The sequence below is a fragment of the Macaca nemestrina genome, chromosome 14 (genome assembly GCF_043159975.1).
Source record: "Macaca nemestrina isolate mMacNem1 chromosome 14, mMacNem.hap1, whole genome shotgun sequence".
NCBI lineage: Eukaryota > Metazoa > Chordata > Mammalia > Primates > Cercopithecidae > Macaca > Macaca nemestrina.
In genome coordinates this window covers 79,655,024-79,674,812 of record NC_092138.1, presented here as the reverse complement: position 1 = coordinate 79,674,812, position 19,789 = coordinate 79,655,024, and the positions used below count along the sequence as shown (strand labels likewise).

Sequence of the window (19,789 nt, the reverse complement as noted above, 5' to 3'; positions counted from 1 at the left end):
TGGGAAAAAAGAGGAACCAACATGTATCAGGTATGGGATTTTAGGAAGGAGCCATCTTGGATCTAGGCAAGTGGATAGAGCCTTTCATGGGATGATAGACCTTCCAAGTGTTGTCCTCTAGGACTCAGCCTCAGCCTTTACATCCAGAGGGCTCCTTTTCTTTGGGTCATTCTTCTGTACTGGAAGTAAATGCAGAGCCCTTCTGTACTGGTTTTGAATAGTAGTAGCATTCTCTCTGCAACTGTAGCAAAGGCACACGATCTGAGCAGCCCCAGATCAGATAGTGGAAGAAAGGTTTTTTTTGGTCTTGAAATTTTGAGATCATGATTATAGATTCACAGGGAGTTGCAAAGACATATACAGGGAAGACCCATATACTCTTCACCCCACCTCCTCCAGTGTTGTCATCTTGCATAACTGTAGTACAATAAAACCGGGAAATTGGCATTGCTATAATATACTTCAGATTTCATCATATGTGTAGCTTCATGTCAGCTACCAACACAGTACAGAACTGTTCCATTGCAGGCTTCTTCCCCTTAACAGCCACACCCACCCTCTACCCTCTCCTTCAAGATTTCTGTAACTCTTAGCAACCGCTAATCAGTTCTCCATAGCTATAAAATCATTTTGAGAGTAATACGTAAATCCATTCATGGAGTATGCAGTCTTTTGAGGTTGGCTTTTTGTTGCTTAGCATAATTCTCTTGAAGCTCATCCAAGATGTTGTATATATCAAGTTTGTTCCTTCTTATTGCTGAGTAATGTTCCATTTAGGAAGTTTTTTTGTTTTTGTTTTTGTTTTGACACAAAGTCTCACTCTTACCCAGGTTGGAGTGCAGTGGTGTGATCTTGGCTCAATGCAACCTTCACCTCCTGGGTTCAAGCAATTCTTGTGCCTCCTAAGTAGCCAGTATTACAGTCACGCACGCAACAGTCACACATGCACCACCACGCCCAGCCAATTTTTGTGTTTTTAGTAAGAGACAGGGTTTTACATGTTGGCCAGGCTGGTGTTGAACTCCTGACCTCAAGTGATCCACCCGCCTCGACCTCCCAAAAGGAAGGCTTTTTAAAGCTGCTTAGACTTTGATGATTCATGGAAGGTCTGATTCTTTTGCAGCAGATAAGTGGGAATGGGATTGGAAATAGTAGGGATTGGCATGAAATAATGATAATGGTTTCCTCCAACTCTCAGTACTCAGTGGATTCTGTCAGGAGGAGGGTAGTTGACCTTGTGGGGGATTCATGTGGATACTCCTAGTGGAGAAGATACAGTTAAGAATAAGTCCAGATGTACTTTCTTCCAACTTGGTGTGGTTTTATATGGCCCATGTAGTCCCTTGACTTCTGCTGGATGTGCCTCGTAAGCTGGTGGGTAAATTAGACAGATTAGGATCATCTTAGTGGAGCTCTAAAGAAAATGAGGTTGATGCACATCCTGATTCTTGTCTTTGGCAGTTCTGTTAGTTGAGAGCTCATTTTCTGCTTTCTCCTGGCTTGTCTCAAGCCTGATTCATGCGTCTCAGGACCCTCATTAGGAGATGGTACTGAAATGGTTCTCAGTTGCACTTATCCCTTCGCTTACTTGGGAGAAACCCAGTAGGCTAAACTAAGTTGATTTTAATCAGGGTTGTTCTCTGGGTAGGTCGTAGGTGATAGAGATTAACCTTTACCCAGGAAGGTGAGGGCAGACCAGTCTAAACTGTAGGGCATTGGTTTCTGCTGAGGAATCCCTCTTGAGTGAGTAGGGGAGTTAGCGATAGGCTGAGGCAGTGAATCTCCAAGGAAGGAGCTCATTTCAGGGCCTGTAGGTGTGTAAGGCCAGAGTACAACCCAGCTAAGGCGGCTCCTGTGTTTCTGGCCCCATGTCTCCTGAGGGAGGCTGGGACTGAGCCAGTGCCTCTACCTTGTCCCCAGAACAGCTCCTCTCATTTGTTGCTCTTAGGAAACCTGTGTGAGTACATTGGGAAAGTGTTTTCATAGTGGCCAGTAAGACATTTTCCCAGGCCCAGTAGATGTATGTGAATCATTAAGAATCTGTCCAGATACCTCTATGAATCTTCACACTTTTTTTTTTTTTTTTTTTTTGAGATGGAGTCTTGCCGTACCATCCAGGCTGGAATGCAATGGCATGATCTTGGCTCACTGCAATCTCTGCCTCCCGGGTTCAAGCGATTGTCCTGCCTTAGCCTCCCAAGTAGCTGGGACTACAGGCGCACACCACCACACCTGGCTAATTTTTTAATTTTTAGTAGAGATGGGGTTTCACTGTGTTGGCCAGGCTAGTCACGAACTACTGACCTCAGGTGATCCACCTGCCTTAGCCTCTCAAAAGTGTTGGGATTACAGGCATGAGCCACTGCGCCCTGCCCATCTTCACACTTGTAAATAACACTACAGGATAGTGTTATCAGTATAATATATAATATCAATATAATACCAGTATATCAATATCACATCAATTATGAGTTACCATATAATTGAAAATATTTAGCAATCCCTTCAAGCCACTGATGAATTTATAAAGGAGTAATTTAAAAGCTACCTAATTTCTCCCAAATCACATTTCAGTTTAGTGATCCAGATTTCCTGTTTATGTCCTTATACTGTACATTATTATATTTGTGTCTAAAATTTTGAAATTTTGACTTGCTGAGAAATTTTTTTTTTGAGACAGTCTTGACCTTTTGCCCAGGCTGGAGGGTAGTGGCATGATCTTGGCTCACTGCAACCTCTCCCTCCTGGGCTCAAGTGATTCCTGTGCCTCAGGCTCCTGAGTAGCTGGGACTACAGTTGTGTGCAACCATGCCCAGCTAATTTTTGTATTTTTTAGTATTTTTGTATTTTTTAGTATTTTTGTATTTTTTGCCTTGTTGGCCAGGCTGGTCTTGAACTCCTGGCCTCAAGTGATCCGCCCGCCTTGGCCTCTCAAAGTGGTGGGATTACAGGCATGAACCAGCGTGCTGACCTTGCTGAGAAATATTTGAATGGACTGAGGAATTTGCCAAGAAGTTTCACAGATACTTTATTTGGAGTGTGGGGCAAACTGGTTAATACTTACGATTCAAACCTACTAATTTAATAGTCTACTTTTAATTCATTCAAAGATCTCTTATTTTTTCTAGTTAAAGACCACTTTCCTAGGCACCCAGACTTTGTGGCTGTCAGTGGCAACTGACTTTCTCTTTATGACCATCTTGCTCATACACAACACATACAGCTGCAGTGAGTTGAGGATGTTGCACATTTGACTTTACCTAATTGACCCTTTTATGTTAGAGTTGTAGGATGTGTCATTTTGGGGCCTCAGGAAAGTAAATGACTAGCTTCTTCTTGCCTTCACCTTTTGGCTTCACTTTGGAATAGTTGAAATGAGGACTGTTAAATTTGTGAATGTCAGCATCTCCAGCATATATTATTAAAAGGAACAATTTAGAGAATACGTGAACATGTTTTCTCTTGTGGAAACACTATGGTTGTGTAAAGGATTCTTGATTAAAGTATATGGTGCAGCCTGCTTAGTCAACAGGAGAGTGAGGAGGCCACCTCTCACTGCACAGCAAGTAAAGCTTGTGGACTATGATTCCTTACATAGTTGGAACTCTGTTCAGGAATTCTATCTTTAAAAGATCTTCAGCAGATAACCAAGTTGAGGATAATGATTCACTGTCTTCATTTCCTTCATTCTTTCTGATTTCTTCACTTCCTTAGATGAGTGATTCTCAAACTGTAGCATGCTTCAGTATCATCTACAGGGCTTGTTAAGGTACAGATTGCTGGGCCCCAGTCGTGTTCCTTTTTCAGTAGATCTGGGTTTGGGCCCCAAATTTTTCATTTCTAACAGGTTTCCAAAAAGTTTTGATGCTGCTGATTTGTGGACCACACTTTGAGAACCCTGTCCCAGATGTTGAATATCCCAGTCTCCCAGAACCACTTTCTTTGGTGCCGAATAAGGCGGATGACTCAGGACATGTGAACAGAGAAACCAGGCAGAGTAGAATGAAAGGGAGGTTGTGGGGAAAGTGAGTCTAAAAGCTAAGGAAACATTGAGGCCGGGTGCCGTGGGTCACGCCTGTAATCCCAACACTTTGGGAGGCTGAGGCAGGTGGATCACTTGAGGTCAGGAGTTTGAGACCAGCCTGACTAACATGGTGAAACCCTATCTCTACTAAAATACAAAATTAGCCAGGTGTGGTGACATGCCTATAATCTCAGCTACTTGGGAGGCTGAGGCAGGAGAATCACTTGAACCCAGGAGGTGGAAGTTGCAGGGTTGCACTGAGCCGAAATCGTGCCATTGCATTCCAGCCTGGGCAACAAGAGTGAAACTCCGTCTCCAAAATAAAATAATAAAATAAAATAAAATAAATAAAACTAAGGAAAGATTGAAAGGACTTCCTGAATGTTAGACTTAGGCCAGTTAAGTCTGGCAGTCCTGCTCATGATGCTTCAGTATCTGTGTATTGATGAATGATCAACAGTCTGTCTGTTATGGATTAAGCATATCCAGTTCAAAGCATTACTGGTACACTACACAGAAAGTGTACTTTTTTCATTCTTTTCTTTCTTTGTTTTACATTAGTTGGCTTCCTGAGGCCCAGGTAGTCCAAAGAGCCCTGAATTCTGCGGCTAACAATGTGTATCAGTATGGACGAGAATGGATAACTCACAAGGTAAGGGAAGAACCTTTCTTTGTAGCTTTCTCTTTTCAGGGTCTTTACTGGTGATAGCTTCTTGCTTTGATAAAACATAAATAGAAATGCTATTCGCAGCAGTAAATAGGCTTAAATAAACAGGTAAGCAACATACAATTAAATCTTTTGAAAGATCACATTAAATAGGGGTAGTGGCCTAAATAATCTGAGAGGTTGGTCGTGTACTTTTTCAAGATAGATCTGATTCATTACTTGTGAGTTAGGACAGAATGATCACTTGGTTTGGGTAGTCAAATAAGGCTTTGTAGAGAAAAAGGTATTCATGCTTGTTAAATCTTATTATCTGCTGATAACTATCTTTGGCAGTTTCCAGTTATTTTCATTTAATTTTTTTTTTCTTTTACTGTTTCTAAGAAGTCTGCAATATAAATTATTTTGCCTACTTTGCAGATGAGGAAACAAGACTCAGCAAGGCTGAGTCAGTTCCCAGGGGTCATGTAGTAGATTGCAGAGCTTAGTTTGAAACTGAAGCTTAACTTCAAATCCTTTGTGTCTACTGTAGCATGCTTGCAGTGTGTGCCCAGAACTGGATTAAGTGCTTTGATGTGGCACTTGAGATAAACCTTGAAGTAATGACAGATCAAGAAAGAGTGGCTTTTAAGAAGGGTATTTGTGTGAGCCAAGATGCAGAGACAGGAGTGAGCTTGAAGAGATGATTGAGATGCTGAGACAGGAGTGTGCTTGAGGAAATGATCTTGACTGAAGTGGAGGGAGCTTTGTGAAGGGGAAATGAATGATAGAGGAAAAGACAACACAGTTAAGGATTAGGTTCCACAATATGGATTTGGAATATTCTTTCCCTCCCTAGTATTGCCTGTAGGAATAAAGGTAAGTTGCACTTTTAGTATACTGAAGTAATTAGGATTATGTAAGAATCGGCAAGATTTGTTCCCAGGCGAGTGCAGTGGCGCGATCTCAGCTCACTGCAACCCCCACCTCCTAGGCTCAAGTGGTCCTACCACTTTAGCCTCCTGAGTAGCTGGAACTACAGGCATGCACCACCATGCTCAGCCAATTTTTCTATTTTTTATAGAGACGTGGTTTCACCATGTTGCCCAGGCTGGTCTCAAACTCCTGTGCTTACATAATCCTTCCACCATGGCCTCCCAAAGTGCTATGATTACAAGGCATGAGCCACGATGCCTGGCCAAATGGCTTTATTATATTGAGTATTTTGTTTTCAGTTTATGAATAAATCAAATATAAAGGAACAAATTGAACAGATATGTTTGCATTGAATATGTCTAGTAACTGGTTCACATATCTGTAAGGCCAGAATCAAACAGACAAAGAGTAAGGAAATAGATGTTGTAAACTAACACGGGAAAATGGTCACTCCTTTTGTTACTAAATAAGAAAATAATAAATAATGGCTACATTTCATACCTGTTAAACTCCCTAAAAATTGTCCAGTTAGTTCATAAGGCTTTGAGGAAATTGGGTCATTTCTGTAAATTTGTTTTTTTTGTTTTTTTTTTTTGAGACGGAGTCTCACGCTGTTGCCCAGGCTGGAGTGCAGTGGCGCGATCTCGGCTCACTGCAAGCTCCGCCTCCTGGGTTCCCGCCATTCTCCTGCCTCAGCCTCCTGAGTAGCTGGGACTACAGGCGCCCGCCACCGCGCCCGGCTAATTTTTTGTATTTTTAGTAGAGACGGGGTTTCACTGTGGTCTCGATCTCCTGACCTTGTGATCCGCCCGCCTCGGCCTCCCAAAGTGCTGGGATTACAGGCTTGAGCCACCGCGCCCGGCCCATTTCTGTAAATTTGAAAAGCATTAATTGGTATATTTCTTATTATAGAAGTCAGTTTACCAGTGCGTAGCAAGAGCCATTAAAATGCTCATTGTCGGCTGGGTGTGGTGACTTATGCCTGTAATCCCATCACTTTGGGAGGCCAAGGCAGGAGGATCACTTGATCCCAGACCAGCTTGAGCAACATAGTGAGACCTTGTCTCTACAAAAAAATAAGAAAATTAGCTGCGTGTGGTGTCATGCGCCTGTGATCCCGGCTACTTGGGTCTCTGAGGTGGCAGGATCGCTTGAGCCCGGGAGGTCCAGGCTTCAATGAACCGTGAACATGCCACTGTACTCCAGCCTGGATGACAGAGTAAAACCCTGTTTCAAAAAAAAAAAAAACAAAACTCATTTTCTTTGGTTCCAGTACATTTATTTATGTCACAAGTAACCCTGCAATGAGCATCCATAGATATCCTTAAAAACTGTGTAAAAGGATGTTCATTGCAGTGTTACTCATGACATTAAAAATTAGGATTCATGGCTCGGCACAGTGGCTCACGCCTGTAATCCCAGCACTTGTGGAGTTTGAGGTGGGCAGATCACTTGAGGTCAGGAGTTCAAAACCAGCCTGGCCAACATGGTGAAACTCTGTCTCTACTAAAAATACAAAAATTAGCTGCGTGTAGTGGTGCACGCCTGTAATCCCAGCTACTCAGGAGACTGAGACAGGAGAATTGCTCAAACCTGGGAGGCAGAGGTTGCAATGAGAGCCAAGATTGCACCACTGCACTTCAACCTGGGTGACAGAGCAATACTTCATCTCAAAATAAAAAAAAAAGAAAAGAAAAAAAAGAAAAAAGATTTAATTATATATCCTTAGAGTGGGTAATGATTAGCTAATACCAGAACATAATGAACTAATAGAAAAGTATTGAAGATGAAGGTTAGTGATGGCTGAAGATTAAATGTTTATAATGCAGTAGAAAATATAGAATTCTAAATTGTCTCTATGTAAACAGGCAGAAAGTTGCAGAGGAAATAGAAAAATGGAAACAATTGTATTAAGGAAGTGGGCCTACAAATTTCTTTTAGGAATTTTTTTTTTTTTTTTTTTTCCTGAGACCAGATCTTACTCTATTACTCAGGCTGGAGTGCATTGGCATGATCACGGGTCAGTGCAGCCTCAACCTCCTGGACTCAGGTGATCCTCTCACCTCAGTCTCCCAAGTAGCTGGGGCTGCAGGCACACACCACCACACCTGGTAATCTTTTTGTATTTTTTGTAGAGATGGGATTTCACCATGTTACTCAGGCTGGTCTCAAACTCCTGGGTTCAAGTGATCTGCCCACCTCAGCCTCTGAAAGTGTAAAAATTGTTTTTTATATTATAATATGGTTTTAATAATAACTAAGTGGGATAACATCTTGCAATGATAGCCTTCCTCTAAGTTACGTCGTCTCAGTGTACTTGATTTCCACAAACCCGAGGCCAGTCTGATCAATTGTAAATGAGACCGCACATCTCTCAGCATGCAAATGGAGGGAAGGATTTGTGTTTATAGCCAGCGTCCTAAAATTTTACTTAAAGTTCTGTGGTAATTCTTAATAATAGAGATAAATGTAACATGAGACATATGTATAATGGAAGAGCACTGGGATTACAGGGGAAAGATTTTTCTCTAGACAGGTAAGATCAGATAAGTCAGCAATCATGGCTTCATTTGCATCATTCTCTGATAGCGTGAGGTAGCTCTCTTAGAGACCTGAGAATAGAGCAAACAAGATAGGAGCAAAAAGATGAGAAAGGAAATTTACTGGGAATAGTCAGGAGTAGAGTTTAAGGAAAGAACATAATGTGGCTAGAGATAAATAGTCTGGACATTTTTGTTTGATTTGAAACAAATGTAAATACACAGCATATATTAAATTTACTCTATTGTTGCCTGAAATATTGTACCAGGTCGTATCTGTTTTTTTTTCTAGCTCCATAAAATTCTAGGAGATAAGGTGAACAATACTGCTGTAATTGAAAAGCAAGTACTAGAACTTTGGGACAGACTGTATCACTCTTGGTTTGTAAAGGTAAGTTATTTTAGCTAAGGTTTTATGTTGTAAACTAATAAAGTCCTTTTATCGACTCATCAACTAGATAGGATTATATTCACAGCGGGATTTCATTCATGGAAATTTTAAAACAGCAAAACCCTTAAGCCTCAGGTCACTAAAGTCAGTGTGAGTTGATGGTTAGTCTCCATGGCAGAACCTGCCTACCTCTCTGGTGCATCAGTATTCCATCCTCAGTCTGTTGTCATGGACATCTCATCCTCTAGACCAGCTCTGTGCGGGAGAAGTGTAATGCAAGCCACATAAGGTAATGTTAAATTTTCTAGTACTTATACTCAAACAAATTTTACCTGTTTTAGTTTTTCAGTGATACTTTATTTAATCCAGTATACCCCAAATACTATTATTTTAATATATAATCATTAGAAAAAATTTAATAAGATATTTTATATTCTTTTTTTTCCATACTGTCTTTGAAATCTAGCATGCATTTTATACCAGCAGCACGTCTCAGTTTTTGAGCTAGACATATTTTAAGTGCTCAGTAGCCACATGTGGCTAGCTTCTACTGGCTACTGTTTTAGACAGTACAACTGTAGGCATTAAGAACTTTTCTTTGAGGAAGTGAAACTGGATCTAAAAGCTTAGAGATCTTTTACTTTTTATTTTTATTTATTATTATTATTTTTTGAGACAGGGTCTCACTCTTGTCACCCAGGCTGGAGTGCAGTGGTGTGATCTTGGCTTACTGTAACCTCCATCTCTTGGACTCGAGTGATCCTCCTGCCTCAGCCTTCTGGGTAGCTGGGATTACAGGTGCATGCCACCATGCCTGGTGAATTTTTTTGTATTTTTTGTAGAGATGGGGTTTTGCCATATTGCCCAGGCCATCCTATACACTAGTTCTGGCAGGGCCTGTGGGCTAGCAGGAGCTGTGCTATGTATAGAGTGGGCAGAGTTGGTGGTGATGATTCTGAGTTGATGTAAGGAGAGCAAGTATATATGTAAGTCTCTTAATGTAGGGTGGAGGGGGAGGAGGGCTGATTTTAAATTTGAATTTGTTCCTTAGTGACTTGTTTGGGATTACGTACTCTTGCTTTGGGATGAGTTGAGGGAAGATTGTTAGTTTTTATAGATTTCAAAGACTTGGGAAAAAATATCCAGGGAATATCTAGGTGAGTATCATAGATTTGATCTCATTTGCTGAAAAACCAGATAATTAGAAAGGTGTATCTATTTCTTTTGCTAACTCTGGGACTGCTTACAGACAAATAGCTTTTATTACCCCTCATACCTCGTGAGCTTTATTTTATAGTAGAGGAAGGTCAGTGTTTCATAAGCATGGGTTTGTTAAGCGGTTAAGTACAGTGTGTCCCCCAGTGTGCTGGATGATCGGTCCTAAGACACCCCACTGGTACCAAAATCCAGGGATGCTCAAGTTCTTTGTACAAACTGACATATTTGTTGGCTGGGCATGGTGGCTCATGTCTAATCCTGGCTGTTTGGGAGGCTGAGGTGGGAGGATCACTTGAGGCTTGAAGCTTCAGACCAGCCTGGGCAACGTAGTGAGACCCCATCTCTACAAAAAATTAGCTGGGTGTGGTGGTGTGCGCCGATAGTCCCAGCTACTTGGGGAGACTGAAGTGGGAGGATCACTGAAGCTCAGGAGTTGGAGGCTGCAGTGAGCTATGACTGCACCATTGCACTCCAGTCCAACCTGGTGACAAGGCGAACAAGACCTTGTCTCTAAAAAAAGAAGACAACATTCCTACCATCATGCGTGTCTAATTTTTAAATTTTTGTAAAGATAGGGTCTCACTGTGTTGCCCAGGTTGGTCTTGAACTCCTAGGCTTAAGTGATCCTCTTGCCTCAGCCTCCCAAAGTGGTAGGATTACAGGTGTGAGCCATTCTACCTGGTCTTTATCTCTTTCAAAGTTAGTTATTCTCGTATCTCTGCCAATGTCTTCCAGATAGACAAATTCTATTTACTGCCTTACATTTGCTTGTTATATTCTTCTCTCCTCGTTTTGCTTATCTTGTATGGTAAATTAAAAAGAAAAATGAGGAAAGGAGGAAAAAGCAAAGATGGGAGATCAAGAGAAAGGTAGAGGACCTAAAAACTAAAAAAAAAAAAAAAAAAAAAGTAAATGCTATTTAGTGTGTTGTTGTAGATACTGAGGAGTAAGATGTGTTTGCAAATGTATTTAGGAGGGAAGCACTGGAGCAAGACTTAGCCAAGGTACCTAGAATATAAACAAAAGCATTTTTTATTTCAGGTCTTTAAATGGAGTTCTTAGCTGATTTCTTAAATAATGGAAAGTTCTTCTCCTTGGAGTCCTTACTGAAGTGATTAAGGGGACCTGAAGCAAAATGTGACTTTTATACTTTTTGATCTTTAGATTAAGATGGGAATTTCATGTCTGCACTGTTTTATTCCATAGAATGTAACACACTCTGGAAGGCACAAAGGACAGAAGTTGCATGTCAGTCGTCAGAATAGCTGGCTGGGAGACATTCTGGACTGGCAGGATATTGCTTCCTTTGTTCACGAGAACATTGAGACATTTCTTTCGGTAAGAAATAGTATTTATAGTTAAGCTGAAGTTCAAAATAAAAGACACTCTAATTCCAAGTTTTCCGTATGCATTTTGAGGCCTCATCTATCCTGTTTTTAACGTCATGACATTTACATGTTTGAGAACTCTGAATGCACTAGGATGATGTTCAAAAGCCACAGGCATCAGGTGTCACCACTCCCTTGGTATTTCCCCTGTGGTTGTAGAGTGAGAGATGCTGAGTCCTGAGTGATGCTATGTGATGTGAGTGATGCTGTGGGCTGCCAGATTCTCAGATAGGGATCCTCGTCCTCCCTCTAGGCTGATCAGGATGTCTCCAATTGGACTACTAGAGAGGGACCTGCCTTTGTGGTGTATGAAGTCCCTTGACTAGATGGAAATATGGTTCCAGTTACATTGGAGGGATGGGATGTGTTGAATGCTTAGCTTGTTACCTTCCCACCTAACCTCCCACCGTGCGCCATCACCTCTGCAGTCTTTGCAGCATTCCTAAGTGCTAACTACTGCTCCTCCTCATTCCATAGCATATTTTGTATGGTGTCTTGGACATAGAATTTCACAGAGAGTGATTTTCTTGTGCATAAATTTGTGACTTTCATCAAGTGAACAAAAATTGAGGTTTGCTGTACTAAACTTTTTAAAATTAATTTTTTTTTGAGACGGAGTCTCATTCTGTTGCCTAGGCTGGAGTGCAGTAGTGTGATCTCAGCTTACTGCAACTTCCGCCTCCCAGGTTCAAGCGATTCTCCTACCTTAGTCTCCTGAGTAGCTGGGATTACAGGCGTGCACCACCACACCCAGCTAATTTTTTCTTTTTTTTTTTTTTTTTGCATTTTTGTAGATACAGGTTTCTCCGTGTTGACCCAAACTGGTCTTGAACTCCTGACCTCAAGTGATCTGCCTGCCTTGGCCTCCCAAAGTGCTGGGATTAGAGTCATGAGCCATCGCACCTGGCCTAAATTTAATTTTTATCAAAATAATACATGACCATCACTGAAAAGGCAATAACGCTGAAAGATTTGAATAAGCAGCAGTGCCCTGCTGTATGCCTCCCAATTTCCCATCTTTTTCTTTACAAACAACTGTCAATTCTTTTAGCTTTCCCTGGGTATTTACCTCTGAATTTCTAAAATAATGTTTATGCTACTCTTTTCTTTGTTTTGCAGTTTTAGATGTTATCTTTTGCCTTCTTAATGTGGAAGGTGAAGTGCTATTAATCAGATATTGGGCCTTTAACATGGATTCCTTAATTTTGAAAGCCTCTTTTCTGTTTTCTATCTCTTTGTTTTCTTTTTCCCCTGAGAAATAGCTTCAACTTGCCTTTGAAACAGTGATTGAGGGTGGGCGCGGTGGCTCATGCCTGTAATCCCAGCACTTTGGGAGGCCGAGGCGGGCAGATCACCTGAGGTTGGGAGTTCAAGATCAGCCTAACCAACATGGAGAAACCCCGTCTCTACTAAAAATACAAAATTAGTCTGGCGTGATGGCACATGCCCGTAATCCCAGCTACTCAGGAGGCTGAGGCAGGAGAGTCACTTGAACCTGGGAGGCAGAGGGTGTGGTGAGCTGAGATTGTGTCATTGAACTCCATCCTGGGTAACAAGAGCGAAACTCCATCTCAAAACAAAACAAAACAAAAACTGTGATTGAAATTTTCATTTTTCCTGCTATCATACTTGTAATATCCAACAGCTCTTTCTTCTGAACCCTCCTTTTTTACTTATTTGAGAATATTACTAATAAAATATTTAAAATGTCTTCTGCTCTCTCTTTGCTCTACGTTTCTTTAAAGTTTGTTTTGTTTTCTCTTTTGTTACCTGTCTGGGGATCCCTGGCAGTATGTTCGTTTTTAAGAGTGCAACACTAAAAGCAGCTGGAAGGTCCCTGCCAGATCAGCCTATAGAAAAGCCCATTAGTCAGTCAGCAGGTTCCATCCAGTATCCTGGACCTTCCAGTTGGCTCTTTAATGCCAGTGCATACACAAAATAGTGTATCATCTAATAATACCTTTGAATGTTTGCTTTCCCCCAAAATTCAGGTGTGTTAACTAAAAGTTACTGAATCCCTTTTTGTTTTGTTTTGTGACTGTAGTCATTGAACTTAAAAGCATCTGGTTTTTGTTTTGTTTGTTTTTTTGAGACAGTGTCTTGCTCCGTCACCGAGGCTGGAGTGCAGTAGCGCGATCTCGGCTCACTGCAAGCTCCACCTCCCGGGTTCATGCCATTCTCCCGGGTTCAAGCCATTCTCCTGCCTCAGCCTCCCAAGTAGCTGGAACTACAGGCACCCGCCACCATGCCCGGCTAATTTTTTGTATTTTTAGTAGGGACAGGGTTTCACCATGTTATCCAGGATGATCTCAATCTCCTGACCTTGTGATCCACCCTCCTCGACCTCCCAAAGTGCTGGGATTACAGGCGTGAGTCACCGCGCCTGACCTAAGCATCTCTTACTGATGAATGAAGTGACAGTGTTAAATCATACTAAGATAGATGATAAAGAAAAATTAAATTTTATAAATTCTTATGGAAAGAGAAGAGGCAGTTTTTGACACTAAAATAACAGTTTTGCTGTGTAGTCCCTCAAAAAGAAAAGTACAATTTCTGTATCCCTAAACACATTTAAATATTGAGTAATGGACAGTTCAGGGAACAGATGATTATTTAGTAGTTTTTGTATGAAATATTTTGTGTCAAATATTGTGCTAGGTGCTTAATATTTTCCAATTTAATTCTCCCAGTGATTCTGCAAAACTAGTATAATTGCCTTCATTTTAATAACCAAAAAAAGGCTCAGAGGTGTTAAATAGTTAGCATGGTAAATAGCAGTTGATATTCAAATTCAGTTCATCTTTCCTTGGCTCCAGAGGCCAGACTTTATATGTAATGTTGTGTTATCTTTCAAACTGTATTTCATCCTCTAGAGAACTCAACATTTCTTAGTCTCATACCTTTATATTTTTATTTGCTTTGTTTTATCAGTTTTTTTTTTTGGATATTGTTGTAAATAGTTGGCTTAGGCCAGTCTTGTTCATGAAATCTTCACAGTGTATTTCAGAATACATTGAGGTTTCTCTACATTCAGATTCCTTTTGCATTTATTGTTTTCACTCTTTTGATACCTAAACATATTTTTGACACTTTAGTGTTTATACCCAATCTTCTGGACTAGATTATAAGTTTTTGGAGGTAGAAGGAATCTCATATATCCCTGCCTTAGAATTTAGTACAGTGTTAGGTCCTCAGTTAAACTAAGAGAAGCACATTAGACTGTAGTGCAGTGATTTGACTGTGGCTTACTGCATCCTCGACCTCCTGGGCTCAAGCCATCCTCCTGCTTCATCCTCCTCCTTCTTCTCCCTGAGTAGGTGAGACTACAGGCATATACCACCACACCCAGCTGATTTTTAAATTTTAAGTTTTTTGCAGAGATGGGGTCATGCTATGTTGCACAGGCTGGTCTTGAACTCCTGAGCTCAAGCTATTCTTTCACCTCGGCCTCCCAAAGTGCTGGGATTACAGACATGAGCCGCTCAGCCAATAATTATTTTTGTATTTAGAAATACAGTGGCTGAGTTGAAATGGTGTTTTGAGGTCACCTGACTCATCTCCCTTCCTTTATAGATAGATAAAAAAGATTGGAACTAGAGAAAGATAGCAGAGCTCATGTGGTCCATTGTCTCCAGGCTCCCTCCCAACTCTCTGAGGCAGACAGAGGTGGCTGAGTTCTGCCAGGGGAGACATTTTCCCTTATTTAGACCTCTGCATCTCTGCAATGTCCTGTTCCTCCTCTGTTTTTCTAAACTGTTGCCTTTGAATCTCCTTCACTGGCTCCATAAGAAGATGGGCTGATGGCTCTTAATAAGTACTGGGAAATCAAATTAATAATCAAACGGTTGTTTGGTGAGTGGTGGACTCAGAGTAAAGGACTGCAGAGCCACTGGAGATGGTGAGGCCTTGTTGGTCAGTTCTTATCCACAGTAGAGACCACCTTTCATGACCACATTGCTTAGTTGGTTCAGTAAGTCTCTTGGGCTTTTTATATGTTTCATAATGAACTCTTTGTGACGTTCTTCCAGTACTTACATTGCTATTGTTGATTAAACTGATATCAAACCTGGCTCATGTTTTCTACTTATGAGTTAGGATCCTTTTTTTTTTTTTTTTTTTTTTTTTTCTTTCTTTTTCCAGAGACAGACTCGCTTTGTCATCCAGTCTGGAGTGCAGTGGCATGATCTCAGCTCACTGCAACCTCCACCTCCTGGGTTCAAGAAATTTTTGTGCCTCAGCCTCCTGAGTAGTTGGTATTACAGACCACCACATTCACCTAATTTTTTTGTATTGTTAGTAGGGATGGGATTTCACTATATTAGCCAGGCTGGTCTCAAACTCCTGGCTTCAAGTGATCCGCTCACCTTGGCCTCCCAAAGTGCTGGGATTACAGGTGTGAGCCACTGCACCCAACCTGAGTTGCAATACATTTTGTCTCCATAAATCTGTTTTGTTTTCAGAGTTTCATGGGCCTTGGTATTGTGCCTGCCTTTACCCATTTTCTCCTCCCTAAGCCTGCCATATAAATTAAAACCACTTTACTTTAAGGATTTAGTTAATATTCTAGAAATGTTTTTTCCTCTGTTTTCTCCAGTTGATTCCCTTTCTTTCTTTCAAATAGGAAAGGTTACTTTTTTGTTGTTGGAGACTAACAGTCTAAAATTAATGTATTTAGTTAATTTCTTAAGAATTACCACAAGGTATTTTCTCTTAATGCAACCCAGAAACTTTTTTTTTTTTTTTTAATAAAAATTCCAAAATGACTGAAACTGCAAAAAGAATGCTTGTCAAATCACAAGTAAAGGCATTGTTGGCTTGTTTCTTGGAACTGATGGCATTGTTCATTCATTCTTTATCCCACGAGGTCAACTAGTCAATCTTGCATATTTTTGTGGGCATTGTGAAGCATTTTCAAGGTTTTATGTAAGGAGTTTTTGTAAATGAAACCAGCCTGCCAGAGCTCTCTTAGGAAACTGAGCTGAGGTTTGCAAGAAATGCCAAGGGCAACAAAGTATGCCTTTATAAATGGTACATCTGAAGTAGGAAAGGAATGGAGAGGACTTTTCATAGAACAGATGGACATATGACAAAAACCAGAACTGCTGTTTTGGGAAGGGCACCAAAACAAAAATCAGATGTTGTGAGTTCTGCCCCACAGCATATAAGCTCTAAGCTCTAGTTCTACTTACTAGCTTTGTGCCCTTAGGCAAGTTTTTTAAAAAATTTGTGAACTTCAAATTATGTATCTATAAAATAGAGATAATATCATCCACATTTCTTCACTCATGGCATTGTTGGGAGGTCTGTGGAAGCATTTTAGAAATGGTAACGGGAGGTGTTTTTCTGGTCATTTTGCTTTTGTATTTTTCATTAAGAGGAAGGATAGTCCACTTGGGAAGAATGGAACAGATATTATAATGGGATTTGAGATCGTAAATGAAACATGCAGGTATACTATAAATATTGTACCTCTCCTTTATTAATATTTAACATCTATGAGAAACCTTCCTCATGATATCTGGTTCTAGTGAATGTGTAGGTGACAAATCAGCTGAACTCAGTAGACCTCAATATACTGGTCATTGCCTGTCTCAGGAAAGATTTTTGGCCTCAGAGCACTGCTCTTGTCCCTGTCTGTTGATTGCTTTTCTTGTGATTTAATGAAGTCATTGAGGTGATGCTTTTTATATTTGTAGATAGCTCTAAGTTGGAAATGGCAAGGGTGGGCGCCAGGCAGCCAGTAAAGCAAATACTGGAATTTCATGGCCTGCACTTAGGATCCTACAAGATAAATGTCACCACAGGTTGTACTCTAGCATATTCCCCTGGAGGTAAAGTCATGACATGTGTCACATAATAATGTCTCTGTTAATGATGGGTCACATAATGCAATCATGGTCCCATAAGATTTATAGTACTGTATTTTTACTGTACCTTTTACATGTTTAGATATACAAATACCTGTATTGTGATTGCATGTGGTATTCAGTACAGTAACATGCCACAAAGGTTTATAGTTTAGGAGTAGTAGGTTGTATCTCATAGCCTATATGTGTGCCAGGCTTTACCATTTAGGTTTGTATCAGTACACTTTATGACGTATGCAGGGTGAAATCGCCTAATGACACATTTCTCAGAATGTATCTCCATCATTAAGTGATGCATGACTATATTTTTTCTCTGCTTGCCATTTTTGCATAGCTACAATGATATATATATATATATATATTTTTTTTTTTTTTTTTTTTTTTTTGGTTTTTTTTTTTTTTTTGAGACGGAGTCTCGCTCTGTCACCCAGGCTGGAGTGCAGTGGCCGGATCTCAGCTCACTGTAAGCTCCGCCTCCCGGGTTCACGCCATTCTCCTGCCTCAGCCTCCAGAGTAGCTGGGACTACAGGCGTCCGCCACCACGCCCGGCTAGTTTTTTTATTTTTTTTTTTACTGGAGACGGGGTTTCACCGTGTTAGCCAGGATGGTCTCGATCTCTTGACCTCGTGATCCGCCCGTCTCGGCCTCCCAAAGTGCTGGGATTACAGGCTTGAGCCACCGCGCCCGGCCTACAATGATATATATATGTATGTATGTATATGTGTGTGTGTGTGTGTGTTTTATTTATTTATTTATTTATTTATTTATTTATTTATTTATTTTGAGACAGTGTTTTGTTCTTGCTGCCCAGGCTAGAGTGCAATGGCAGGATGTTGGCTCACTGCAACCACTGCCATCTGGGTTTAAGCGATTCTCCTGCCTCAGCCTCCCAAGTAGCTGGGATTACAAGCATGCGCCACACCACACTTGGCTAATTTTGTATTTTTAGTAGAGACAGGGTTTTACCATGTTGGTCAGACTGGTCTGGAACTCCTGACCTAAGGTGATCCACCTGCCTCAGCCTCCCAAATTGCTGGGATTACAGGTATGAGCCACCATGCCCCACCAATTATATATAAAAATTTTTAATCCTGTTTTTTAAATTTAGCATTTTATTGTAAAATATTTTACCATGTTATAACAGTGATGTTTTTAATGGCTGTCTATATTATTTGGTGTGGATTCACCATTTTCTTTACTATTGATTATACAACTGTTTGTGGTTTATTTTTTAATTTTTTTATTTTTCATTTGAAGTAATCCTCAGTTCTTAGCTTTTCAGTTCATGTTACTAAAACACTGTATTAAAAGCACACTAGATGGCTGTAGAAACTTTTTTCATGAGGATTGGTTCTGATATCCAGCTTTTCCTCCTCGCCAGATCTTGGAGTCTCTGTGGATCGTTATGAGCCGGAATGTGAGCCTGCTCTTCACCACTGTCACTACACTCTTGACCATCCTCTTCTACAGTGGGACAGCCCTTCTCAATTTTGTACTTTCTCTGGTATGTCCACATAGATAAGTACACCTCACATTTCCTTCCTTGTTAAAGCATATTTCTGATTTCATTTGCAATTACAGATGTCTGTCTTCCTATAGTTTCCAAATACGATTTTTTTTAGGAGATATTGTCCTTTGTTTTGCAGATAATTTTCCTGACCACACTATTTTATCTATTAAGTTCCAGTGATGAGTACTACAAGCCAGTGAAGTGGGTGATAAGCCTGACTCCACTATCTCAGCCAGGTCCTTCTTCTAATATTATTGGCCAGTCTGTGGAAGAAGCTATCAGGTAGGGATAAGGTTTATGCTATTCTTATTTCTCCCAGAATTTTTTTTCCATGATAAGCCTGTTTTTTGTCGTGAGCATCCTGATAACATTCAGTGCTAAACTCTGAAGGACTCTGGTATTTTCAAGGTTTTCATCTCATTTTGAGAGGATAAATATGCACAGTGCAGTTGTTAATAAGAAAAAGATTCAGGCCGGGTACAGTGGCTCATGCCACTCAGATTGCTTGAGGCAGGAGGATTGCTTGAGGCGAGGAGTCTGAGATCAGTCTGGACAACATAGTGAGACCCTGTCTCTATAAAAAAAATTTTAAAAATTGTCTGGGCTTGGTGGCATGCAGCTGTAACCCCAGCTACTTGGGAGGCTGAGGCTGGAGGCTTGCTTGAGGAACTTGAGGTTACAGTGAGTTGTAATCATGCCACTGCGCTCCAGCCTTGGTGACAGAGCTAGATCCTGTTTTCTTTGTTTTTTGGAGATAGATTGCAGTGGTGTGATCTTGGCTCAGTGCAGTCTCTGCCTCCAGAGTTCAAGTGATTCTCCTGCCTCAGCCTCCCAAGTAGCTGGGACTATAGGCGTGCACCACCACACCCGGTTAATTTTTGTATTTTTAGTAGAGACTCGGTTTCACCATGTTGGCCAGGCTGGTCTCAAACTCCTAACCTTAAGTGATATGCCCACCTCGGCCTCCCAAAATTCTGGGATTACAGGCATGAGCCACCATGCCCGGCCAAGACCCTGTTTCTTAAAAAACAAAAAAACAGACCGGGTGTGGTGGCTCACACCTGTAATTCCAGCACTTTGGGAGGCCAAGGCAGGAGGATTGCTCGAGCTCAGGAATTTGAGACAACCTGGGCAGCATAGTGAGACCTTGTCTCTACTAAAAATGAAAAAGATTAGCCAGGCATGGTGGTGTGCATCTGTAGTCCCAGCTACTTAAGAGGCTGAGGTGGTAGGATTGCTTGAGCTTGGAAGATGGAGACTGCAGTGAACTTG

The 19,789-nt window shown here is 41.0% G+C and overlaps 1 protein-coding gene across 2 annotated transcripts in view; it reads left to right on the top strand.

Annotated features, from left to right (window-relative positions):
• LOC105481049 (transmembrane protein 245) overlaps window positions 1-19,789 on the top strand; it is a 102,399-nt gene that overhangs the window by 51,522 nt on the left and 31,088 nt on the right. For both annotated transcript variants that reach the window (XM_011740297.3, XM_071078116.1), the window contains exons 10-14: window positions 4,586-4,676; window positions 8,436-8,534; window positions 10,959-11,090; window positions 18,389-18,511; window positions 18,654-18,799. In XM_011740297.3, the coding sequence (XP_011738599.2) occupies window positions 4,586-4,676; window positions 8,436-8,534; window positions 10,959-11,090; window positions 18,389-18,511; window positions 18,654-18,799 (591 nt within the window). The remainder of the gene's footprint in view (window positions 1-4,585; window positions 4,677-8,435; window positions 8,535-10,958; window positions 11,091-18,388; window positions 18,512-18,653; window positions 18,800-19,789) is intronic.